The sequence below is a fragment of the Cnephaeus nilssonii genome (genome assembly GCF_951640355.1).
Source record: "Cnephaeus nilssonii genome assembly, chromosome: 19".
Lineage (NCBI taxonomy): Eukaryota > Metazoa > Chordata > Mammalia > Chiroptera > Vespertilionidae > Cnephaeus > Cnephaeus nilssonii.
In genome coordinates, this window is record NC_137090.1 from 1769195 (window position 1) to 1789557 (window position 20363).

At 66.2% G+C, this 20363-nt stretch overlaps 1 protein-coding gene and 1 long non-coding RNA gene across 3 annotated transcripts; one reads left to right on the forward strand and one right to left on the reverse strand.

Annotated features, from left to right (window-relative positions):
- Positions 1-1502: 1502 nt before the first annotated feature.
- On the reverse strand, positions 1503-11086 carry ENGASE (endo-beta-N-acetylglucosaminidase). Its single transcript, XM_079798982.1, is given in 15 exon segments — positions 1503-2203; positions 2398-2512; positions 2753-2858; positions 3245-3393; positions 4035-4225; positions 4396-4504; positions 4818-4921; positions 6065-6230; positions 6556-6599; positions 6601-6705; positions 7271-7428; positions 8141-8289; positions 9225-9426; positions 9557-9624; positions 10834-11086. Coding segments are annotated over 15 exon segments (2175 nt in total). The 5' UTR covers positions 10920-11086; the 3' UTR covers positions 1503-1780.
- Positions 9911-12267, forward strand: LOC307115675. Of its 2 annotated transcripts, none has more exons than XR_013815117.1 (3): positions 9911-10882; positions 11339-11394; positions 11848-12267. It is a non-coding gene; the product is annotated as an uncharacterized lncRNA (long non-coding RNA). The 2 variants fall into 2 exon arrangements; XR_013815118.1 differs by having other exon boundaries at positions 11867-12267.
- Positions 12268-20363: the final 8096 nt, after the last annotated feature.

A 20363-nucleotide genomic window follows, 5' to 3' on the forward strand; every position in this document is an offset into this window, starting at 1 on the left:
CGCTGAGCCCCGGTGGCCAGAAGGGGGTGGGCGAGAGTCCAGCGCCCAGTCCTCTCGGGTTCCTACAGCCCTGCCTGGCCTCCGAGCTGGGCACGGGGTCGGGGTGGCTGCAGGGGGCGAGGGGCAGGGGGGCCTGTTGCCAGTGGTGCCGGGCAGGAGGTCACTAAGATCCCCCCACAGCCCCGGCTCGGCTGGTGTGACTCTGAGCTGCGGCCCCAGGAGCTGCTGGGAGGTAAGCCCTCCGCTCCAGCCAGTGGGTCCCAGTCCTGGAGGCCGGGCGTGAAGGGGTGCGGAGGGGCGGGGCCGCCATCCCGCCGCCCAGGGAAGAGGAGGGGTGACCAGGAGGGGAGCAGCAGATCTTGGACCGTGAGCTTATAAGCCCTGGGCGTGGGGGCGGGGGCAGGCCGACTCCACGCCACGGAGCCCGAGCCTTCCCACAGGTGAGCTCTTCACTTCCTCCAGGCGGTACTTTATTCCTGAGCCGTTGCACCCAGGGGGGACGGCGGGGGGCAGGCTTCAGTGCCGACCCGTAAACGTGCCTGCGTGTGAGCCCTGGCGGGTGGTGGGACGGGGACCGCGCTCCTGGGGCGCCGGGCTGCAGGCCTCCCGCCCTTGGCTGAGCCCCCACTGCTAACTGCTCACCAGACAGTGAGGAAGTAATTGCCGCGACAAACGTCCCCTCCTCTGCATCAAGCATTCGGGGGAGCCGGCACTTCAAGAAAAAGGGCTTCGTGAAATAAGTCCCAGCTGTGTGGCCGGCCTCGGGTGCCCGGCCGCCCGGCCCCCCACCCGGCCCGCCAGGTCCCACGTCGTCGGGACAAAGGGCAGGAGCCCCCTGGCTCAGAACGAGGGGCGCAGGCGCTGGGGGGAGCGGTCAAGACAAGAAAAGCCGAGCCAGCCCGGGGTCTTCCTGCCGGCCGGGGCCACACGTGCGGGGCATAAGTAGATGTTCCCAATTGGGAAGGACGCGGAACCCGAGGCTCCCGTGTCGCGCTGTGGGGGGCGTGGGCACCTGGGACAGCGGGCAGGTGGGGTGGAGGCCAGCGTCGTCCCGAAAGCCCGAGGCGCTCCCCCAGTCTCAGGTGCTGCCAGCGACCCCTGCACCCTGCACTGCACCCCTCACCCTGCACCCCTCCCGATGCGGTTGGGCCGGAGCAGAGGCAGAGGCTGCACTGCCACCTGGTGGCCTCCCCCCTCACTGCAGTGAGAAGCCACTCGGCTGACACCCCCCCACCCACCCCCAGCCTGGACACAAGGCAGCGGGGAGGGGGCCCCAGTGTCCTAGCCTTAGAGCCACTCCGTCTCGTAGCAGAGGTCGAGGGCAATAGGGATGGGAAGGGAACCCCATGACCTAGCTCAGTGGTCGGCAAACTCATTAGCCAACAGAGCCAAATAGCAACAGTACAGCGATTGAAATTTCTTTTGAGAGCCAAATTTTTTAAACTGAGGCTCGCCGATGGCTCCGCTGGCGGAATAAAGTCGCCATGCTCAGCACCAGCCTGTTCGGAAACGCCCTTTATAAAGTTTTCTGGACTCAACTTTCCCAAATCCTCCCATTTTCCCCGGGAACTGTGCACTGCAGAGAGGGACTGGACAAAGCCGGGGGTCCGGGCACCCTAGGGAATCAGCGCCCAGCACACCGCCTCCTCGGTGCTCCTGTCACCAAGGCCCCACCAGGAAAGCCACGGCCCCAGGTCCTCGCCGCCGTCTGCACAGTCCACGCCCCGCGTGCAAGGAGCCCCGGCCGTGCGGCGGGGCCGGCGCTGGCCTCTGTGTCCGCTCACGTGCTGGGCATGGCGTACAGCAGGGCCGCCCGGCCCCACTCGGCCTGTGGCACCAGGAACCCCTCCCTGGGAACCGGCTCCACCAGGAACTCCACGTGGCCGTCCTGGCCAGGCTGGGCCTCAGCCACCGCCAGGTCCACGACGCGGTACTGGTTGGCAAAAGCCAGGCCCAGGAGTGCGGGCTTCTCCGGCCCCGGGGGCCCCGTGCCAGGGGGGTCACCCCCTGTCCCTGGGCGACAGTGGATCCGGAAGCAGCGGGCATGGGGCAGAGGGTAGGACCAGTGCAGGGTACAGCTGAGCCGGAGCCCGGCCGGGGGGCCCCCGCCTTCCGGGGGGGCCGCCCGCTGCCAGCCGATCCTGGACACGGAGATGGCCTGCACCTGGGGCAGAGGGCTCAGCAGGCTGTCGGCGTCCACCACCTGGTGGGAGAGAAGGCACAGCACGCTGGGAAGCCCCGGGGGCTCATGGTGCCGCCCCGCGCGCCCCGCTCCCGACATCCCCACCCCGCCTCCCTGAGCCCGAGGAGAGAGGACGGCGGCGTTGTGCCTGCTGGGCGTTGGGGCAGACGCCTCGGCTAAGCCCCCGACGAGGACGAGGTGCCCCGGACCCTGACCTGGATCTCTCCGAGGCGGCAGGTGAACTCCTCCTCCTCCCGGCTGCCCGGAGCCCGCGAGAAGCTGACGAAGAGGTCCTGCAGGAGGCAGCCGCGCAGGCTCAGCTCGTAGCAGCTGGAGGCCAATGGGACGTGGGTCATGGGCCGTCACGGCCGCCGCGGCTCAGATGCCCAGCTGCTGTCAGAGGCCCGAAGGCAGACCCACCGTGGCCTACAACTCCCGCACACAGAGACTCTGCAGCCCCTCCACCCCTCCAGTTCTGGGGTTTCTCACAGGGGCCCTCTCACACCTCAAGCCCCCACCAGCGTGGGGCCCTCCCCTGTGGGGGACTGGACGGGAAGGAGAGGGACTCACCGCTGGACCCAGCCCCCGCCGAGCTGCTGGCCACAGCGGGCCGCCCACCTGGCCAGCTTGGTGGGGGGCACCCGGAGGGGCCGGGGTCTGTGCATGGCGCTCGTTTCTGCTGGGAGAGGACACACCAGGAGCCCCTGAGCGGGACCCGGGGCTGGGCCAGACCCCGTGGGCCCGGTGCTCACGGCCTGCCTGACAGGCTGAGGCCGCAGGGGAGAGCAGGGCGGAGAGGAGGCAAGTATGCAGGTGGGTGCTCGGGACAGGCCCCTCCGCGGTCTCCTGGCCTCTCCCTGACCCTGGGTGTCCTCCCTCTCAATGCCACGGCCAGCAGGACGCTGAGAGCCGACCCCCTGCCCTGAGCTGGGCCACAGCGGCGGGTGCCGGGCACTGCCCACACCAGCTCCCTGCACCCTCAGCACCCTCTGGACGCCTCCTCCCCAAAGCGTCCCGAGAAGGGAGAGGCCTGGAAGGCAGACAGGAGCCCGGTCCCCTCACCATTCAACGCCGAGATGCCACCGACGTGGCAGCTGCCCGCGTCCCCTGTGGTGAGCTCCAGAGCCACCCTGACCTTCGCCGTCCCCTCCAGCTTATACACCAGGGACAGGAAGAGCTTGGGGGGCACCGGGACCTGCAGGGAGAAGAGCCTGGAGAAGGAAGGTCCTGCGATGAGAGGCCACAGCTGAGAGCCAGCCGGCCAGGTGGGCCCCCCCCTACAGGGGCAGGGCACTGGGGCGGCACAGGCTGCCACGCCCGGTCCTGCCACGCTGGGGACGGCCGCCCCCCCCGCCCCAGACCAGATCCCCTCGTGACCGAGAAATCTCTGTTCTGAGGTCCTCGCTCCACGGGACCAGAGAGCGGGCGTGGGGCGTGGGCTGGGGGCGTGGCCCCGGACGTGGGGCGTGGCCCTGGCTGGAGGGGTGACCGGGGGCGTGGCCCCGGGCTGGGGGTGTGGCCTGGGCTGGCGCCGTGGCCGGACTGGGGGCGTGGCCCGGGCTGGGGGCGTGGCCCGGGCTGGGGGCGTGGCCCGGGCTGGGGGTGGGGACACTTCTGGTTTTGCAAGCTGAGGGGTGTGGAGAGGTCGCACACAGTGTGCAGAGCCCACCCTGTGGACCCTCAGAACCGGGTCAGGTGGTCGAGTGTGTCGGATGTGCTTTTTGCTGCAACAAAACCACCCGAGTTCCGCCCTCTGTCCTCCCCGGCTCCGCCCCAGCCGCCCAGCCCGGCGGGCCCACGGGGGGACCGGGAAGCGGAGGACCCGCGCGTCTCCTCCCGCCCGGGCACCTACCTCACAGCCACGTGCCCCACCTCGGGCGGGATGGTCCCCCGGACGAGCAGGGAGCTGCCCCCGTTCCAGGCGTCGGCCAGGCAGCTGTGCGTCTTCACCCAGCCCCGCCCGGGCCCCTCCAGCCTGTGCTCCCCAAACAGGGGCTGCGGCTCCTGGGCGCCCGGCTGGTACCAGGGCCCCACCGCCTCCTCCTGGAAGGAAGCAGGATTGGAGGCGGCGGCGGGCACAGGGTGTGCAGGGAAGTGCGGGAAGAGCGGAGCCGCCATCGGCCCCTCACAACCCCAGGCCCCCCCCCTCTCCCAGGCCCAGGGCAGGGACAAAGGGAGCCCACTGCCCAGCCACCGGCGTGGGGACCACACACCTGGCCGTAGCAGACCCTGCGGGTGCCCAGGCCCAGGCAGAAGGAGGTGACGAAGGGCAGGGAGCAGATGCTGTGGGTGGGCAGGTAGCGCGTCAGCAAACTCCAGAACCTGCGAGAAAGGCGCGGGGCGGCTGGAGTCCGAGTGGAGGGCGCCCGACGCCCCCGAGCTCTCACTGACGGGCGCTCCCGCACCCCCTGCAGAGTGACTGCAGCCCCCGACCACGGACCAGGACGTGTGGGAGGGGCGCACGTGGGATGCAGCCCCTCCTGGTCTTGGGGACCCTCCCCCCGGAAGCCGCCAAGGTGGCTGCCGCTTGTCCTGCCTTAACCAGCGCCCGAGGGCCACGTGGAGAGGCCAGCGCAGCCCCCTGAGCCCCCGCTGCCGCCAGCCCCCGCTCAGCCCCGGGTCGGGCGGGACTCACTTGTCCTGGTTCTGGAAGAACTCCGTCTTCTCCAAACACTCATACACCCAGCCGGGCGCGAACAGGGCGGCCGAGAGCCCGTGCTTCTGGATCAGCTCCAGCGACTGGGGAGACAGCGGGCGGGGACGCTGGGCACAGCAGGACACCCCGGCGTCCGGGCACCCCGGCGTCCAGGCACCCCGGCGTCCAGGCACCCCGGCGTCCGGACACCCCGGCGTCCAGGCACCCCGGCGTCCGGACACCCCGGCGTCCGGACACCCCGGCATCCGGACACCCCGGCGTCCAGGCACCCCGGCGTCCAGGCACCCCGGCGTCCAGACACCCCGGCGTCCAGGCACCCCGGCATCCGGACACCCCGGCATCCGGACACCCCGGCGTCCAGGCACCCCGGCGTCCAGGCACCCCGGCGTCCAGACACCCCGGCGTCCAGACACCCCGGCGTCCAGGCACCCCGGCATCCTGGCGTCCTGGCCCGGAGGCGGGGCGGCCCTCCCCCCAGCTCCCTGGCTCTCCAGGCGGGTCCCTGTCGTCCACAGACCAGAAGTGGGCGCCGCGGCGGGAACAGCAGTGGGCAGGGATGGGGTGGCGTGCCCACAGCTGCCTGTCTCCCCGCCCCCATCATGTGATCACACGCACGGCGGGAGGGGAGACTCTCCAGGTAGCACATTAATGAAGTCACTCCAGCTCGGTTACTGAGTGGGACCTTCGCTGTGGCACCCGGCAAGGGGCAGGCTGCAGCCGGGAGCGGGCTGACTCCGTTTAAGTCGCAGCAGGCACGGCAGCCCGGTGCCCCGGCCGTGTCTCCTCTCGCTGCCGACAGGACTCGACCTGCCGGAGCCTCGCCAGTTGCTACAGCGGCTCCCACACTGCAGGGGGCGCCTCTGTCCTCGGCCCCCGAGCACCGTGACGGGAGGCACCGTGACGGGACGGCTGCCCGAGTCACCCGGTGGTTATGATGCCAGGCAAGCGAATCGTCCAACAGGAGGCAGAGGGGACCCTGGGCACAGGGCCGGGCACCTCCAGGGGACGTCCCATCTGACCGTAGAGAGGGGTGGCGGCTAGGACGCCGGGGCCCAGCGTGGCCCCCGGGGCAGGTCACCCATGTTTCCTGGAGCCTCGGTTTCCCACTCTGGGAAGGACAGCGGTGCCTGCCCCTCCCTGGAGGGGCGCTGGGATGAACGGCCCTCAGCCAGCGAGGCCTCCGGGGGGCCACTGCCCCCCACCCCAGCCTCAGGGCCAGCACCCACCTTGTTGGTGTCAAACCGGCCGCCCACGACGTTCCCCCGGGCGAACACGTCCACTCCCACGTAGACGTCGGCCAGGCGCTCCCCGGCCGGGCCCCGCATGCGCTCCAGGTGCTCCTCCCCCCAGTTGTAGTTGGTGAAGATGCCGTCGCAGGAGTCGAAGAACACCCTGAGACGTGGGGAGGCCGAGGTGAGGGCCCGCGGCTCCACCGTGTCCCCGCCCAGCACCTGCACCCACTCACAGCCACAGGCCGTGGGCTGCCTCCAGACCGCCAGCAGGGGCCGGCCCAGCACCATGGCCTACGGCCCCGCACGGCGCCGGGCGACCAGGCAGCGCTCCCGGCTGAGGCCAGGGGGCCAGGAGGCTCTGCAGCCGTGTGCGCCGTGTGTGTGTGCTGTGTGCAACCGTGTGCGCCGTGTGTGCCGTGTGCACCATGTGTGCCGTGTGTGCCGTGTGCGCCGTGTGCGCCGTGCTGCCGTCCGGGGGGGCTTACCTGTTGTGCTCGTTCAGCTCGTCCTGCCACTTGAGCTGCCCGCTTGCTCACCACGCTGTCGTACCAGAGCACCAGGCCCCCCGGGACCTGCTGGTGGAGCTGAGTGGTCAGGTACCGCAGGAAGCGGGGCGTGTTCCCCACGGCGGCCGGCTGCAGAGAGGCGGAGACAAGACCCTTGTGAGGCCCGGAGGTGCTTGTCACGGGAGCCTGGCGCAGGACAGACTGGACCCTGAACCCCCCAAACAGCCGGGGCCCCAGAAGCCCTCCACCCCACAGCCACCGAGGGCGGGTCCAGCCAGACCTCCGCTTTCCTCTCTGAAGCAGGAAGGACGCGGACACAGCGGCCAGGGACAATAAACACCAAGAGAAAGGAGGGTGTCGGGAGAGGAAGCCACACACAGCCCAAGCCACGCAGAAATGGAAGAGGAGGAGCGGGGGGTGGGGGGGGGAGGAGGAGGAGGGAGAGGAGGAGGAGGAGGAGGAGGATGGGGTGTCCCCTGGAAGGAGCCAGAAAAGCAGAGCTCAGCCTCCCGGGGTGCCTGGACGGGAGCTGGCTCTCACTGGGAAGCGAGACGTGGCCCCAGCTGCTGTCAGGGAGCCGGGGAGCCGGCCTGGGTGTGGGCAAGGGGAGGGAGCACACGGCGGAGGGGCACGGAGGCGGCGGAGGCTGGGCCTGGTAGCGCCGTGCTCACGCTCAGGGAAAGGCCGTGCTCACACTCAGGGAGTTCTCGATGTTGATCAGCCAGCCGTCGAAGCGCAGAAACTGGGCCAGCAGGACCAGCCGGTCCGCCACCGCCTGGTACGAGCGGTCACCCCCCGCCAGGAAGGCCTCGCACAGCCGCCCGCCTTCCTTCCACTCGGTGATGAAAGTGCCTGCGGGGCGGGGGAACGCGGTCGGGCGTGGAACCGCCCCTTCGGACCGGCGCGCAGGCCCCGGCACCAGCAGCGTGGCCGTGACTCAGACCCGGGGGCGGGCGGTGGGGGTGTGACCCGCCAATGAAGGACCAGGTGGGGAGGCCTGAGAAACACTGCCGCACCGGGGTCAGCCCCCCCTGATTTTGGGGTTGTTGTTTGTTTGTTTGTTTTGGATTCCTCATCCGAGGATATTTCTCTTCTCCATTGATTTTTTTTTTGAGAGAGAGAGAGAGAGAGAAACATCGATGTGAGAGAGACACACCCACCCGTGGCCAACCACACGTCCCGACCAGAGCCGGGGATCAAGCCCGCAACCAAGCTACGTGTCCCTGACCAGAACCAAGCCCGGGACCCTCCGCCCGTGGCTGACTCTCTCCACTGAGCCAGGCCGGCCAGGGCCCCCCCCCCTCCCCCCCCCCCCCCGTGTATCAACAGGACTTCCCTGCAGCACGGCCCCCCTTAGCCTGCTGTCATCTGTGGGGGCTACTTACTGTCTCAGCAGCAGCTCAACAGCGAGCCGGTGGCCACAAAACTAAAGACATTAACCTGCTCCCAGCACGAGTCTGCCCCCACCTGTCCCCCTATCAGGGCAGCCCCAGGCACGGCGCTCTTCCCGGCACAGCCAGCCCTGTCGCCGCGGGTCACCGGCAGGCGCAGCCTCGGCTCTTACCCAGCACCCGGACCCCGTGCCTGTGCGCAGCGTTGGTCCAGCCCACCGGGGGGACGGTGACCAGGTGATGGCTGAAGTACACGAAGATGTCGATGTACTGCCAGTGGTAGAAGGTGTAGGGGCTCTGGGCCGCGGAGCCCTGGATGAACCTGGGGAGGAACAGAGCCACGTCAGGGCCCGGGACGCGGGAGAGGAGTCGGCGGCCTCCAGGTCAGATCACCCTGAGTGACCTTCTCCTGGGTCCCGCCCGTCCACACCGCCCCGAGGCCTGCTGTGCGCCGGGCACCCGCAGACACTGACCGCGCTACCGTCCCGAGGGCAAGCTTTCCCAACAGGCCACGTTCCCCTACGTGCGTTCTCCTATGTGTGTTCCGTGGAACCCTAACTCCGCAGGGAGGACTGTGATGGGGTGTAGCATAGGGCCCCATGGAGGGGAAATGTCCCATGAGGCTGTGCAGCCTTCGCCGTCAGAGGAACACAACAGCAGGAAACAGGCAGAAGGATCCGTGCACAAGCTCCTCAGGCGTCCTGCTGTTGGAGGACGCAGCACCTCCCGGACCGCATCCCGCAGGGGAGGCACCGATTTCGTCAGCCACTTCCGCGCCCCCCCCCCCCCCCCTCCATGGCCAGCTCTCCTGCAAGCCTGCCCGCACGGCTGCCAGGGCTGTTTTCTGGACGGTGGAGATCTGTGAGTTATGGGGCAGCAAACGCCCCAGGCTGGGGCGGGAGGGGCCTGTGATAACTCAGGCATGCGAGGCCAGGGCCAGGGGCAGGACTGCGTCAGAGCCCAGGCAGGGACAGAGCAGCCCTCGGGGGAAGAGCCAGGTTTCGGCCAGGCTCTGAGGAGGGTGCCCTGTGGCTGAGCCGCGGCCCAGCGGCCGGATTCAGGTGCAGGCAGAACGGGATGGGCTCAGCCCACAGAGGCCTGGCTACCCCCGACCCACCCCCCCTTCCTCCAGGCACAACACCGAGGCCTGCGCGGCTCTCCGCCCGGCTCCGGCCTCCCAGCCTGGCCTCTTTCTGCCCTGCGGCACCCGCCCCTCCCCAGCCCGTCCACCAGGCGATCTCCTCGCTATGCCCTCACCTGTCCTCCAGGTACCCGCCCATCATGTCATGGCAGAGCAAGGTGCGGGGCCGCCGGCTGCTCAGAGGGGGCTGCCGGCCCTGGGCGGGCACCAGGGCCACGTTGAAGCCGTCCTCCGCGCCGGGCGTCCACGCCAGGAGCTCCTCCAGGGACGACAGGTAAAAGCTGATGGGCGCGGTGGTGTCCTGGTCATAGTACCTGACTGGCCCGAAGAGGAAGCAGCGGGAACGAGGGGGTTACTCATGAGAGAGCCTGAGGCAGGAGTGGGGAGCCACAGGAAGCCACAGCGTGAGCTCAGAGACTCCAGGGAGCGAGCGCCTCAGGCGTCTTACCTGGCAAAGGGTCTGGGGCGAAACGGACCACGTCCCGAAAGACTGCCTCCTCTTGCGCCTCCTCGGTTCTAAGCAAAGAGGGACTTTTTACGTTTTTTCTAAGCGAAGGGGGAAGAAAAGGAACGCTCAGAGGCGCGTGGACCGGGCCCCATCGAGGCGAGTGGAGGGAGACGGTCTCTGCGTTTTTTAATGCAAACAAACCACGGAACGTGCGTGGAACCGAGTCCAGCAGCCGGGTCAGCCATGGCCGGGGCCTCTGTTTGGCCGGACGGGCACCCCCCACCCCTCTTGCTGTGATGAGCGCCTCACCCTCCTATTCCCCCTATCCCCACCCCCACCCCCACCCTCGGCAGAGACCAGAGAGACACACCGCGCAGGGTTTGCGACAGCCCAAGAGCAGGACAGCTCCGAGCACGGGAAAGTTTAAGGGCCTGAGAGAGCAGGGGGCCAAGCTTTCGCTACCGTCCACGTTTCCCTAAGTATGTTCCGTGAACCCCAGCTCCCCAGGGGAGGGCTGCTATGGGGTAGAACACAGGTCCTCATGGAGCTTGTTCTGGGGGAAAGAACCCCTTTGCGACACTGAGTCAGAAAACCCCGGTAAACACACAGCTTTCATTTTTGAAAGTTTTTATTCTTCCCAGAGCAGCAGCTGCCATTCACCGGCCTGGACTTCAGCGCTGGTTCATTCAGGAGCGTGTATCATCTGCCCGGTCAGCAAATGGCCCCAGGAAGGAGGCCAGGCCCGGGGGGCACGTCCCCGCTTCCAGGCCCCCGAGCTCTGCCCATCTGGTCCCTAAAACTGGGGAAGGGACTTCACCTCTGGAGGCCGCTTACGGTCCCAGCAGCTCAACAGCGACCAGCGCTCCGAAGCCAAGACATTGACTCGCTTGGCCGCCCAGGTCCGCTTCGGCGGTCCTCCCTAGCGAGACCGGACCCTCCTGCCCCTGCTCCCCCGCCGAAACCTCCCTCCGCCCTGAAGACCCAAAGTGCCCGCTCAGCCAGCCCCGCTTCCGGTCCCGCACGGACACCGGTGCGCCCGCAGCCTGCAGGGCAGCTGGCCCCGGTGCAGGCGCCTCGCCAGGACCCAGGCCCAGCGGCGCTGGCGTCGTCGGCTCAGGGCACCGAGGGGACGCCAGGGCGTCCGAGACCGCGTCCCGCGCCCGCTGCGGTGCGAGGCGTGCAGGACCCGCGGGCGGGAGGCGTGGGTCCGGAGACCGCCGTCCTGAGCCCGAACCTGCCTGCCCACCGACTGCGGCCCGACTGCCCGGCCTCCGCACCTCCTCCGCGGCCGCCGCTCGCGCCGCTCCTCCGGAATCGCCGGTGCAGGCAAGTGAGGTCCCCGCGGCACCCGGGGCGCCTCCATGACACCGCGCCTGCCGCCACCCACAGCCCGCCGCCGGCCAATCGCAGGCCCGGGCCCGCCTCGGCGGCCGCCCGCCGGCCAATGGGAACCGTGCGACGAGGCTGCGCGGCTCCAACCGGGCTCCGGGGGCCCCGGGCCAGCGCTCTAGGCTGTGCCGGCGCCGGGATGGGACCTTATAACCAGAGGCGAGCCGGGGGCGGGGCCGGAGGGGCGGGGCCGGGGCCTGAGGGGCGGGGCCAGTGCAGCCTGGTTTTTATAGTCCGAGGAGGGGCTGGGGGCGGGGCCTGAGGGGCGGGGTCGGCTGGGGGCGGGGCCGGCTGGGGCGGGGCCGGCTGGAGTGGGGCTGTGGCCGGGCGCGGAGCATCGGGCCGGTTTGAGCCCCTGAATCTCCCTTGAGCGGATTCTCCTGTCCTCACCAGCCTCCTTCTTCAGAGGAGCGTCCTTCCGGAGGTCCCGAAGTCAGCCAGCCATAGAGGTGAGATCTGAACTCAGTTCTAATCCCTGTTCATCATGCTTCTCATGGAGGTGTACATCCGGACAATTTTGAAGGCTTTATTCTCCTGGTTAGCACAAAGCCAGGCCCGTCACCCCTGTCCGAAAGACAGTCGTAGAAGAGACCGTGTGTAGATCAGGAGCATTGACATAAACTGGTAACCCGAGGCAGAACTCGATTCTTCCATCCACGGGGCGGAGGGTCCCGGACCTCTGGACAAGGCAGTTTGCACATTGTGAACAGATGAGGATGTGAGCGAGGATGTGGGAGTCCATGGGACACGGCTTTCCACTGTGCTCCTGGGGCCCCAGCTCGCCGGGCCTGGAGGCACCCAGAGCAGACATCTCGGGACCCGGGAGGCCGGACTCGGGCTGGGCCCCACAGAGCCACGCTCGGGCCGCCCCTCTCCTCACCCAGCCACCGCCTCTCTGACAGGCCAGTGTCTCCCCGACAGATCCGCTTCCATCCTGACCCAGCCTATTGCCTTTTTGCATGAAGAAAACACCCGTGAGATATCAGGGTGGCGACCCCTCAGGACACAACAAATGGCGCCAGGGCGGAAACCACCAGCCCCCTCGTTGTGATTGTTGTCGAGTTAACTGTCTGCTGTTAACCATCCTGCGCCCACCTGTGTAAGAGAAGTGTGTCCATCATTTCTCTCTATCCAATCCCAGAGGTTCCCCGCTTTGCTGTCTCCCGCCTCCCTAATCCATCACCAATGGATTCCATGTGACCCACTTTCGGCTCCTCCTTTGAGGGTAATGTATAAAACACGGTGAAAAGCTGCCTTCTCCGGAGCATTAATCCTAATACATTGAGATCCTGCTTCCCGGCATTGTCGACAGTTTGGCTCAAATAAGCTCACAAACATTCTTTACAGGTTTGAATGCTTTTGCGTTAACACGGTCATGTGAATAAGGGGGTGGGGCCATGTGAACATGGGGGCGTGGTCACTCGAAGAGGGGGTTGGGGTCCCATGAACTTGGAGAAGGGTCACGTGAGGACAGAGGATGAGATTGAAGGGATGCGGCCTGGACCCCCCCTCAGGGAGCACAGCCCCCGACACCCTGGTTTCAGATCCTGGCCCCGGAACGGGGAGCCCCTGTTCCTGCTGGGTGAGGCCAGTCTGCAGTCATCGGAGCAGCAGCCCCAGGACACGGACCTCCGTGCCCCTCCTTCTGGGGCTGTGAGCGGGTTCTGGGAGCAGCTGAGCCCTGTGCCCCGGCAGGGGGACCCCTACACCTCTCCCTGCGGGGCTCACAGGGAGCTCCATCCCTGTGTCTGTGCCTCAGCCCTGCCTCCCGCTCCCCGGGGGCTCCTGGGCGGTGGCCGTTCAGTGGGCGCAGCAGGCAGGCTGCTGGGTGGGAAGCAGGCCGCGTGGCTCAGGTCCCCCCAAATGAACTCGGCCCAGGAGGGGCCTGGCGGCTGAGAGCTGGACCCCTAGGCCCCGCTGGGTGTGAGCCTGCACCTCTGCCCAGCTCTGTGGCCAGCTGGCTGGCTTTACCCTGGCCCCTCTCCAGGAAGCTGCGGGGGGCGGGAGGGGGGCAGGAGCTGCGGGGGGCGGGGGTGGCAGGAGCTGCGGGGGGCGGGGGGGGGCCAGGAGCTGCCTGTCCTCAGAGCTCCGCTGGGAGGACCCAGAACCAGGAACAGCAGGAGGGTGGGAGAGGCCAAAACAGACAGAGGGTCAGAGGGGACCGCAGGGGAGAGGAGGAAGGGGAGGGAGGGGAGGAAGGGGAGGGAGGGGAGGGGGCAGCTGGGGAGAGGAGGTTTCAACACTTTCGACCTGGATGGGGGGAAGGGGGGGGTCTGGCAGGAATGGCTTCAAGGAGTGGCCAGTGTGGCCGTGAGAGGGCACGTGTGTGGGTGAGTGTGAGCGTGTGCACACATGTGCATAGGCGGGGGCAGGGTGGGGTGGGGCCCAGAGGGACCCAGCTGGCCGGCATCCACCGCCCACGCCTACGATGGCCTCTTTATTACCTTGTGGACTTTGAACTTAAAAGGCCCAGCGCTTCCATAACCCCGAGCCGAGCTTGGGGACGCGGACGGAGGCTGTGGAGTGGGGGCTCGGCCAGGCTGCGGGGAGGACCGGCCTGGAGCAGGGGCCGTGGTCCCGGAGAGGACAGAGCGCAAAGACCCGGCAGTTTGCAGGGAGCAGGGGCGCGGGGGCGGCCAGTCGGCGCCGGTGCTCAGGTGAGCACAGAAGGTGCAGGTCATTGTTTGGGCTGCATCGAGCCAGGTGTCCGAGCGCTCACCTGCAGGTGCGAGGTGGCCGTGAATCAACAAACATGTCCTCCTTAGAACTGAACCATCGTCCTTAGACTTTAAATGGGCCTCCAGCCCTGGCCGGTTTGGCTCAGTGGATAGAGCGTCGGCCTGCAACTGGGGGCGAGGGGGGGGGGTCCCGGGGGGTCCCCAGGTTCGATTCCAGTCAAGGCCACATATCTTGGTTGCAGGCTCCTCCCGGGCCCGGGCCCTGGTCGGGGCTCATACAGGAGGCAACCAATCGATGTGTTTCTCTCACATCGGTGTTTCTTTCTCTTTCCCTCTCTCTTCCACTCTCCCTAAAAATTAATGGAAAAATATCCTCAGGTGAAGATTAAAAATAATAACAACATAAAAAATAATAATAAATGGCCCTCAGGTCATGCTCCGTCTCTGGGGGAGTTGGCCAGGGCCACCCTTCTCTCCTCTCAGTAGGCTGGCCTCTGGTCTAGGGGAGCAGGGAGGTCGCCTACACCGCCCCCACCCCCACCCCCGGGACAGGGAAGAGTCGGGCTTCTGCACGGGCCCATTCCTGTCTGCCCAGCAGGCCCCTGCGGCTACTGGTCTCTGGGGATCAAGAGGAGCCTGGAGATCCCACACCTGCCTTGAGCTCACACTGGTCCCCACGGGGCTCCAGACCCCGCTGAGGCCTGGTTGGGCCCCTAGAGCCCGAGACTGGGAGGGTTTCCAGGGAGAGCACGGAACACCCAATTACATTTGAATTCCAGATAAACAGCGAGCGGAACCTGGGACACGCTTACACTAAGCCAGTGGTCGGCAAACTCATTCGTCAACAGAGCCAAGTATCAACAGTACAACAATTGAAATTTCTTTTGAGAGCCGAAAACCGACTTCTGTGCATGGGCCACGAAGTTTCAATCGCACTGTACGTGCGCGCCCGCACGTGGTATTTTGTGGAAGAGCCACATTCGAGGAGCCAAAGAGCCGCATGTGGCTCGTGAGCCGCAGTTTGCCGACCACTACACTGAGCAATCGTTTATCTGAAAAGCCAAATGAGCGGGATCCTGTATTGGCTAAACCTGGCCGCCCTCCTTGTAAGTCCACGCCGCGGCCTCCCTGCAGGCCACCCTGCCTGCTACGGGGCTCCCCAGAGCCCCCCTGGCGGGGTCCCCGCTGGGCGGGGCTCTGTCCACCCAGTGCAGGCAGCACGTTGGCTCGGGAGAGCTGAGTCTGGAGGCCTCCACGTGTCACCAGCCTGGGGCTGCGGGTGGCCTCGGATTACCTGCATTGGCTGCCGCGCCTGCCCCTCAGCCAGGCCCAGCTGGGCCGGCCCGGGCTCCGGCACACTCACCTTTACACCCACTTCACACTGTGCCCAGGCACTGCCCCAACATCCTGCGCAATGACCGCCTCCCCCGCCCGGCCTGGGCGCCTCCACCTGTGAGCACAGACTCGCTCCACCACGATGCACGGCAAACTACCACGCTGCACGGCAAACTACCATCTACATGGCAAACTACCACGCTACACGGCAAACTACCACGCTACACGGCAAACTACCACGCTGCACGGCAAACTACTATCTACATGGCAAACCACCACGCTACACGGCAAACTACCACGCTGCACGGCAAACTACCATCTACATGGCAAACTACCACGCTGCACGGCAAACTACCATCTACACGGCAAACTACCACGCTACACGGCAAACTACCATCTACACGGCAAACTACCACGCTACACAGCAAACTACCACGCTGCACGGCAAACTACCATCTACACGGCAAACTACCACGCTACACGGCAAACTACCATCTACACGGCAAACTACCACGCTACACGGCAAACTACCATCTACATGGCAAACTACCACGCTGCACGGCAAACTACCATCTACACGGCAAACTACCACGCTACACGGCAAATGGGATGCCTGCGCTCGCCAGGTGCCTGCCTTAATGCTTTAACTGCACCAACATTTCATTCCCTTTCGCCTTCTAATGAGGGAAAGCCCTGCAGACAGTAGTATCTCTTTAACCCCCTCCCTCTTGGTTTCCTTGCCTGCTCCCCACCCTCAGAGACCCCTCAGGGTCCCCCCAGTACCAGCAGCTTGGCCCGCGTCCTTCCCGATGGTTTAACGTTATTGTATGCGCATGTACGTACCCGAACTATGTAACATTGTTTGTGCCTTATAACAACGGTATCATGCCGTACACAAATATATTGATTTCAAAGAAAACATCAATGATGAGAGAGAATCACTGATTGGCTGCCTCCTGCACGCCCCCCCGCCCCCACGGGGAATCGAGCCCACAACCTCCTGGTTCAGAGGTCAACGCTCCACCCCTGAGCCCCGCGGCCGGGCTGCTGCTGTTCCGCCTGAGACTGTAGAACTTCCAGATGCCTCACGGGGCCAGGGGTCCCGAGCTCGCCTGCAGCTGAGAGGCGGCCGCAAACAAGGAACATTTCCTCCTGGAACTGAGGCGCCTCCTTCGCCAGGCGTCCCCGGGCCTCGGGTCAGGCTCGCCTCTGGGACACGGGCCAGGGCCGCCCGCGTGGGCAGGCCTCTCGTGTTTCAGCTTCCTGTTTGGTTCTCGGCCCGTTCAGACTCCCCCCTTCTTCCTGGGCCGACCCCGTGGACCCCTGCTGTCCTGGACGGCGTCCGCGCCCCTGGGGTCGCCCGCGGTCTCTGACCCAGCTTTCCATCTCCCGGTGCGGCCCTTCAACGCCCCGTGGTTTGTTTGTGCCTCCTTCTTCCTTTCTTCTCTTTCTTTCTTTTCTTTCTTTCTTTCTTTCTTTCTTCTTTCTTTCTTTCTTTCTTTCTTTCTTTCTTTCTTTCTTTCTTTCTTTCTTTCTTTCTTTCTTTCTCTCTCTCTCTCTCTCTCTCTCTCTCTGGACGCCTTTGGCTGGAGGGCTGACTGTGTTACCTGTCTTTTCAAAGCACCCACCTGAGCTTCCCTGTCTTCTCGTGTGTTTCCGTGTCTGTGTTCTCCGCGTTCGGGTTTATGTTGTTCCTTTTCGGGTTCGGCTGGCTGATGGCTAAGCCTCTCCTGTTTTGCCGTGAGGGGCTGCGGGGGGCACTGCCCTCTGAGGGTGACCCCTGTGCCCCCGGGTTTGGCTCCGTGGCACCTGGTTCCCAGTACCCGCGAGGCCGAGGTGGTTGCTGTGAGTCCCTCCAGCCCCTCCAAGCAGCCCCCCCGGGGGCAGCGGGACGCACCCGCTTCTCTCTCCGCCCGGATTGTGTGTCTTCACACGCCGCTCGCTGCCCCGCAGCCCTGAGCACAGGGGCTCCTCCGTCCTCCGTCCTCCGTCCTGGTCCCGGAAACAGGCTGTGGCCTTTCCCCTTCGGAGGCACGGCGCCCCGGGGTCAGGTTGTTTATAATGTCGGGGTCACGCTGCGCTTTTAGGGTGTGGGCCCGGCTCCTCCTGCGCGGTCCGGAAAGATCCTCCTGTTGCTGCGAGGGCGGTGTTGGGGGTTTTCTGTCCACGTTCACGGGCGAGGTGGCCTGCCAGTTCCCTCTCCTGCCACGTTCCCACCGGGTTTTGGGTGCGACTTTGATAACCACGCGCGGGAAACGGCCCCTTTTCTTTTTTTAAATATATTTTATTGATTTTTTTACAGAGAGGAAGGGAGAGGGATAGAGAGTTAGAAACATCGATGAGAGAGAAACATCCATCAGCTGCCTCCTGCACACCCCCTACTGGGGATGTGCCCACAACCAAGGTACATGCCCTTGATCGGAATCGAACCCGGGACCCCTGAGTCCACAGGCCGACGCTCTATCCACTGAGCCAAACCGGTCAGGGCGCCTCTTTTTCCTTTTCTGGAAGCGCCCAATGTTTCCCTACAAACACTGGGTACCGTTTACTCCCCACCAACCTGAGCCTCGGGGTTCATTCTGCAGGAAGCTCTTTAATGGCCTTCTCGGTTCTGAGCCTCTTCAGGTCTCCGTTTCCTCCCGAACGCGAGGCGCGCATTTGGAAAGCAGGAAGTGCTCACGGCCTCGGTGCTCCGGCTGACGCCATGAAGCTCGTCCTGATATTTCCCTCCTCTTCCTCCGCTTCCAATTCACCCGTTTCCGCCGCCGCTCCGTGCACCCCGCTGAGCCCCGCGCCCGTCCCGCGTCCCGAGTCCCCATCGGCCCTTCATCGCTGGGACCGGCCGAGCTCGGCCACCTGCTCAGTCCTGTGTTTCTCTCTTCAGAGGCGGGGGGCGGGGCGGGGGCGGGGGGTCTTCATTTTCGATGGTGATGACTCCGCTGAGTCCCCCCGTGGGGGCATGGAATCCCTGCTGGCCGGCGCGTTAGGGAGCGGGTCGCAGGCCCAGCGGGCAGCTAGGTGGCGCGGCCTCCCCGCACAGTGACAACGTTCCTCCATCGTCAGGAGGGGGGCCCCGAGTTCCCTGGAGCCCAGCCTCTGGCCCCACGCGTGCAGCTCTCTCCAGGGGGAGCCCCTGCCCACTCTGCCCCTAATGGTGTCCCTTGAAGCACAGAATTTTACATTTTTAAAAAATATATATATTTTTATTGATTTCAGAGAGGAAAGAATAGGGAGAGAGAGAGAGAAACATTGATGATGAGAGAGAGTCATGGATGGGCTGCCTCCTGCATGCCCCCCACTGGGGATGGAGCCCACAACCCAGGCCTGTGCGCAGACCGGGAATCGAACCCTGACCTCCTGGTCCATAGGCTGATGCGCAGCCCCTGAGCCGCGCCGGCCGGGCAGAGTTTTACGTGTTGGTGATGGCGGTTTAGCTGCTTTTCCTCGGTGACTGGGCCTCTGGAGCCATATCCGGGGCAGGGCTGAGCGCGGGGCAGGCGAGGCCACTCTGCGCTGCCCCCACCCCCGGCTCCCCCCCCGCCCCCCGCCCCCGGCCGCCCGCTGTGCAGGGCCGTCCGCAGCTGCGCCTCTGGAGCGCCGCCCTTGGCACCTGCGCTGGGTGATCTCATCCGCCCGGCGGTTCCAGCATGCTCGCTCGGTCCCCCTTTGGGAGAAGTTACCGCGACACTCCCGTCTCCCTCCCTGACCCCTGACCCCTGACCCCAGCCTAAGCCGAGCCCAGAGCAATGGGACTGGCTCTGGGGGCGAGGCTTTGGGCGCTCCCCGCTTTCCCAGACCCCAACGGAGAGAACAAGGCGAGCCTGTGGGGCGTTTCTTCTGCGACGGGCTTTCTGGTTGGTGTTGGGCCCACGCCGGAGGGGGCTGCCAGGTGGGTGGTTGAAAGGACGCCTCGTAGCCCTGGCCGGCGTGGTTCAGTGGTTAGAGCGTTGGCCCGTGTACCGAAGGGTCTTGGGTTCAATTCCTGGCCCTAGTCGGGGTGCATGCAGAAGGCAACCAATCAATGAGTCTCTTTCACATCAGTGTTTCTCTCTCTCTCTCTCTCTCTCTCTCTCTCTCTCTCTCTCTCTCTCTCACCTGTTGCTGTTCCTCCCCCTCTCCTCTCTCCATGGGAAAGAGTTCCCTCAGGTGAGGATCGACAGGAACCCAACAAGCTGCCTCAGGGAGAGGCTCAGGCGGGAGCCGACTGGACTCCGGGGCCGCAGAGGGGCTCCGCTCTTTGGAGGAGACACGCCCAGCCCAGCCCCGGGGGGGTGGGGGGCCGCCCACCCTCCCGATGGGTTCCACCTGCTCACCCAGGAGCGGTGCCCAGGGAGGCAGAGCGATGGGCCTGTGCGGGCAGCACCGGGCTGGCTCGGGGTCCTCCCCTGGACCACGCGGCTTCCCGGCCTCCCGAGGGCCCCCTCCCCGTTGTGGGAAGGCCTCCTCGCGGCCCCCCCCACGCGGGGTCTGCACCTTCAGGAGCCGCTGGGCGCCCTGGGCCTCTCCTCGCCAGCTCTCGGGAGGGGCCTGCGCTCCAGGCCACAGCCGGGGCCACAGAGGCCCCCAGAGAGGTAGGTGGGGCCGCGAGGCAGGCGGAGCGGGCGAGGGGCCTGCCCCCGGGCGGGGGGGGGGTGCCGGGGGGGGTAAATCTGACGCATCTGGGCTCAGGGTTGCTGGGCAGAAAGGAGCTGGCTGGTCTCAGAGGCCGAGGGAGGCGAGATGGTTCTGAAGGCGCGACTGGAAGAGGGGAAGGCGGCCGGAGCCGGAAGAAGGGGCGTTGGGTCTGCTCCGTCCACACGGAGGAGGGGAGACAGGTCGGGGTGGGGGTGGGTGCCGAGGGGTCACCTGTTGCTGTTCCTTTGTAACTACGTTACTGAGATCAACCACATACCACACGACTCACGCCCTTCACGTGTGCGACTCGGTGGTTTTAGTGGATTCACAGCGACCCAGCCGCCACCACATGCGTCTGAGGGTGCTGAGGCCTCCCCCGGAGGAACCGGGGGCTCCCCGCAGTCCCTCCCCTCCCCTCCCCCTCCCCCGCCCCGGAGCCGCTGACCCCGTTCGCCTGCGGTGGGCACTTCCCCTCAACGGGCCCAGCAGCACCGGGGCTTTTACTGCCTGGCTGCTCCTGCCCAGGTCGGTCTCCGAGGCCGTCAGGTCTCAGCAGGGCCCGCCCTCCCTCCTCCCTCCCTCCTCCCTCCTCCCTCCTCCCTCCTCCCTCCTCCCTCCTCCCTCCTCCCTCCTCCCTCCTCCCTCCCTCCTCCTCCCTCCCTCCTCCCTCCTCCCTCCCTCCTCCCTCCTCCCTCCCTCCTCCCTCCTCCCTCCTCCCTCCTCCCTCCTCCCTCCTCCCTCCTCCCTCCTCCCTCCTCCCTCCTCAATACCGGTCTGCTGCTGGAGAGACC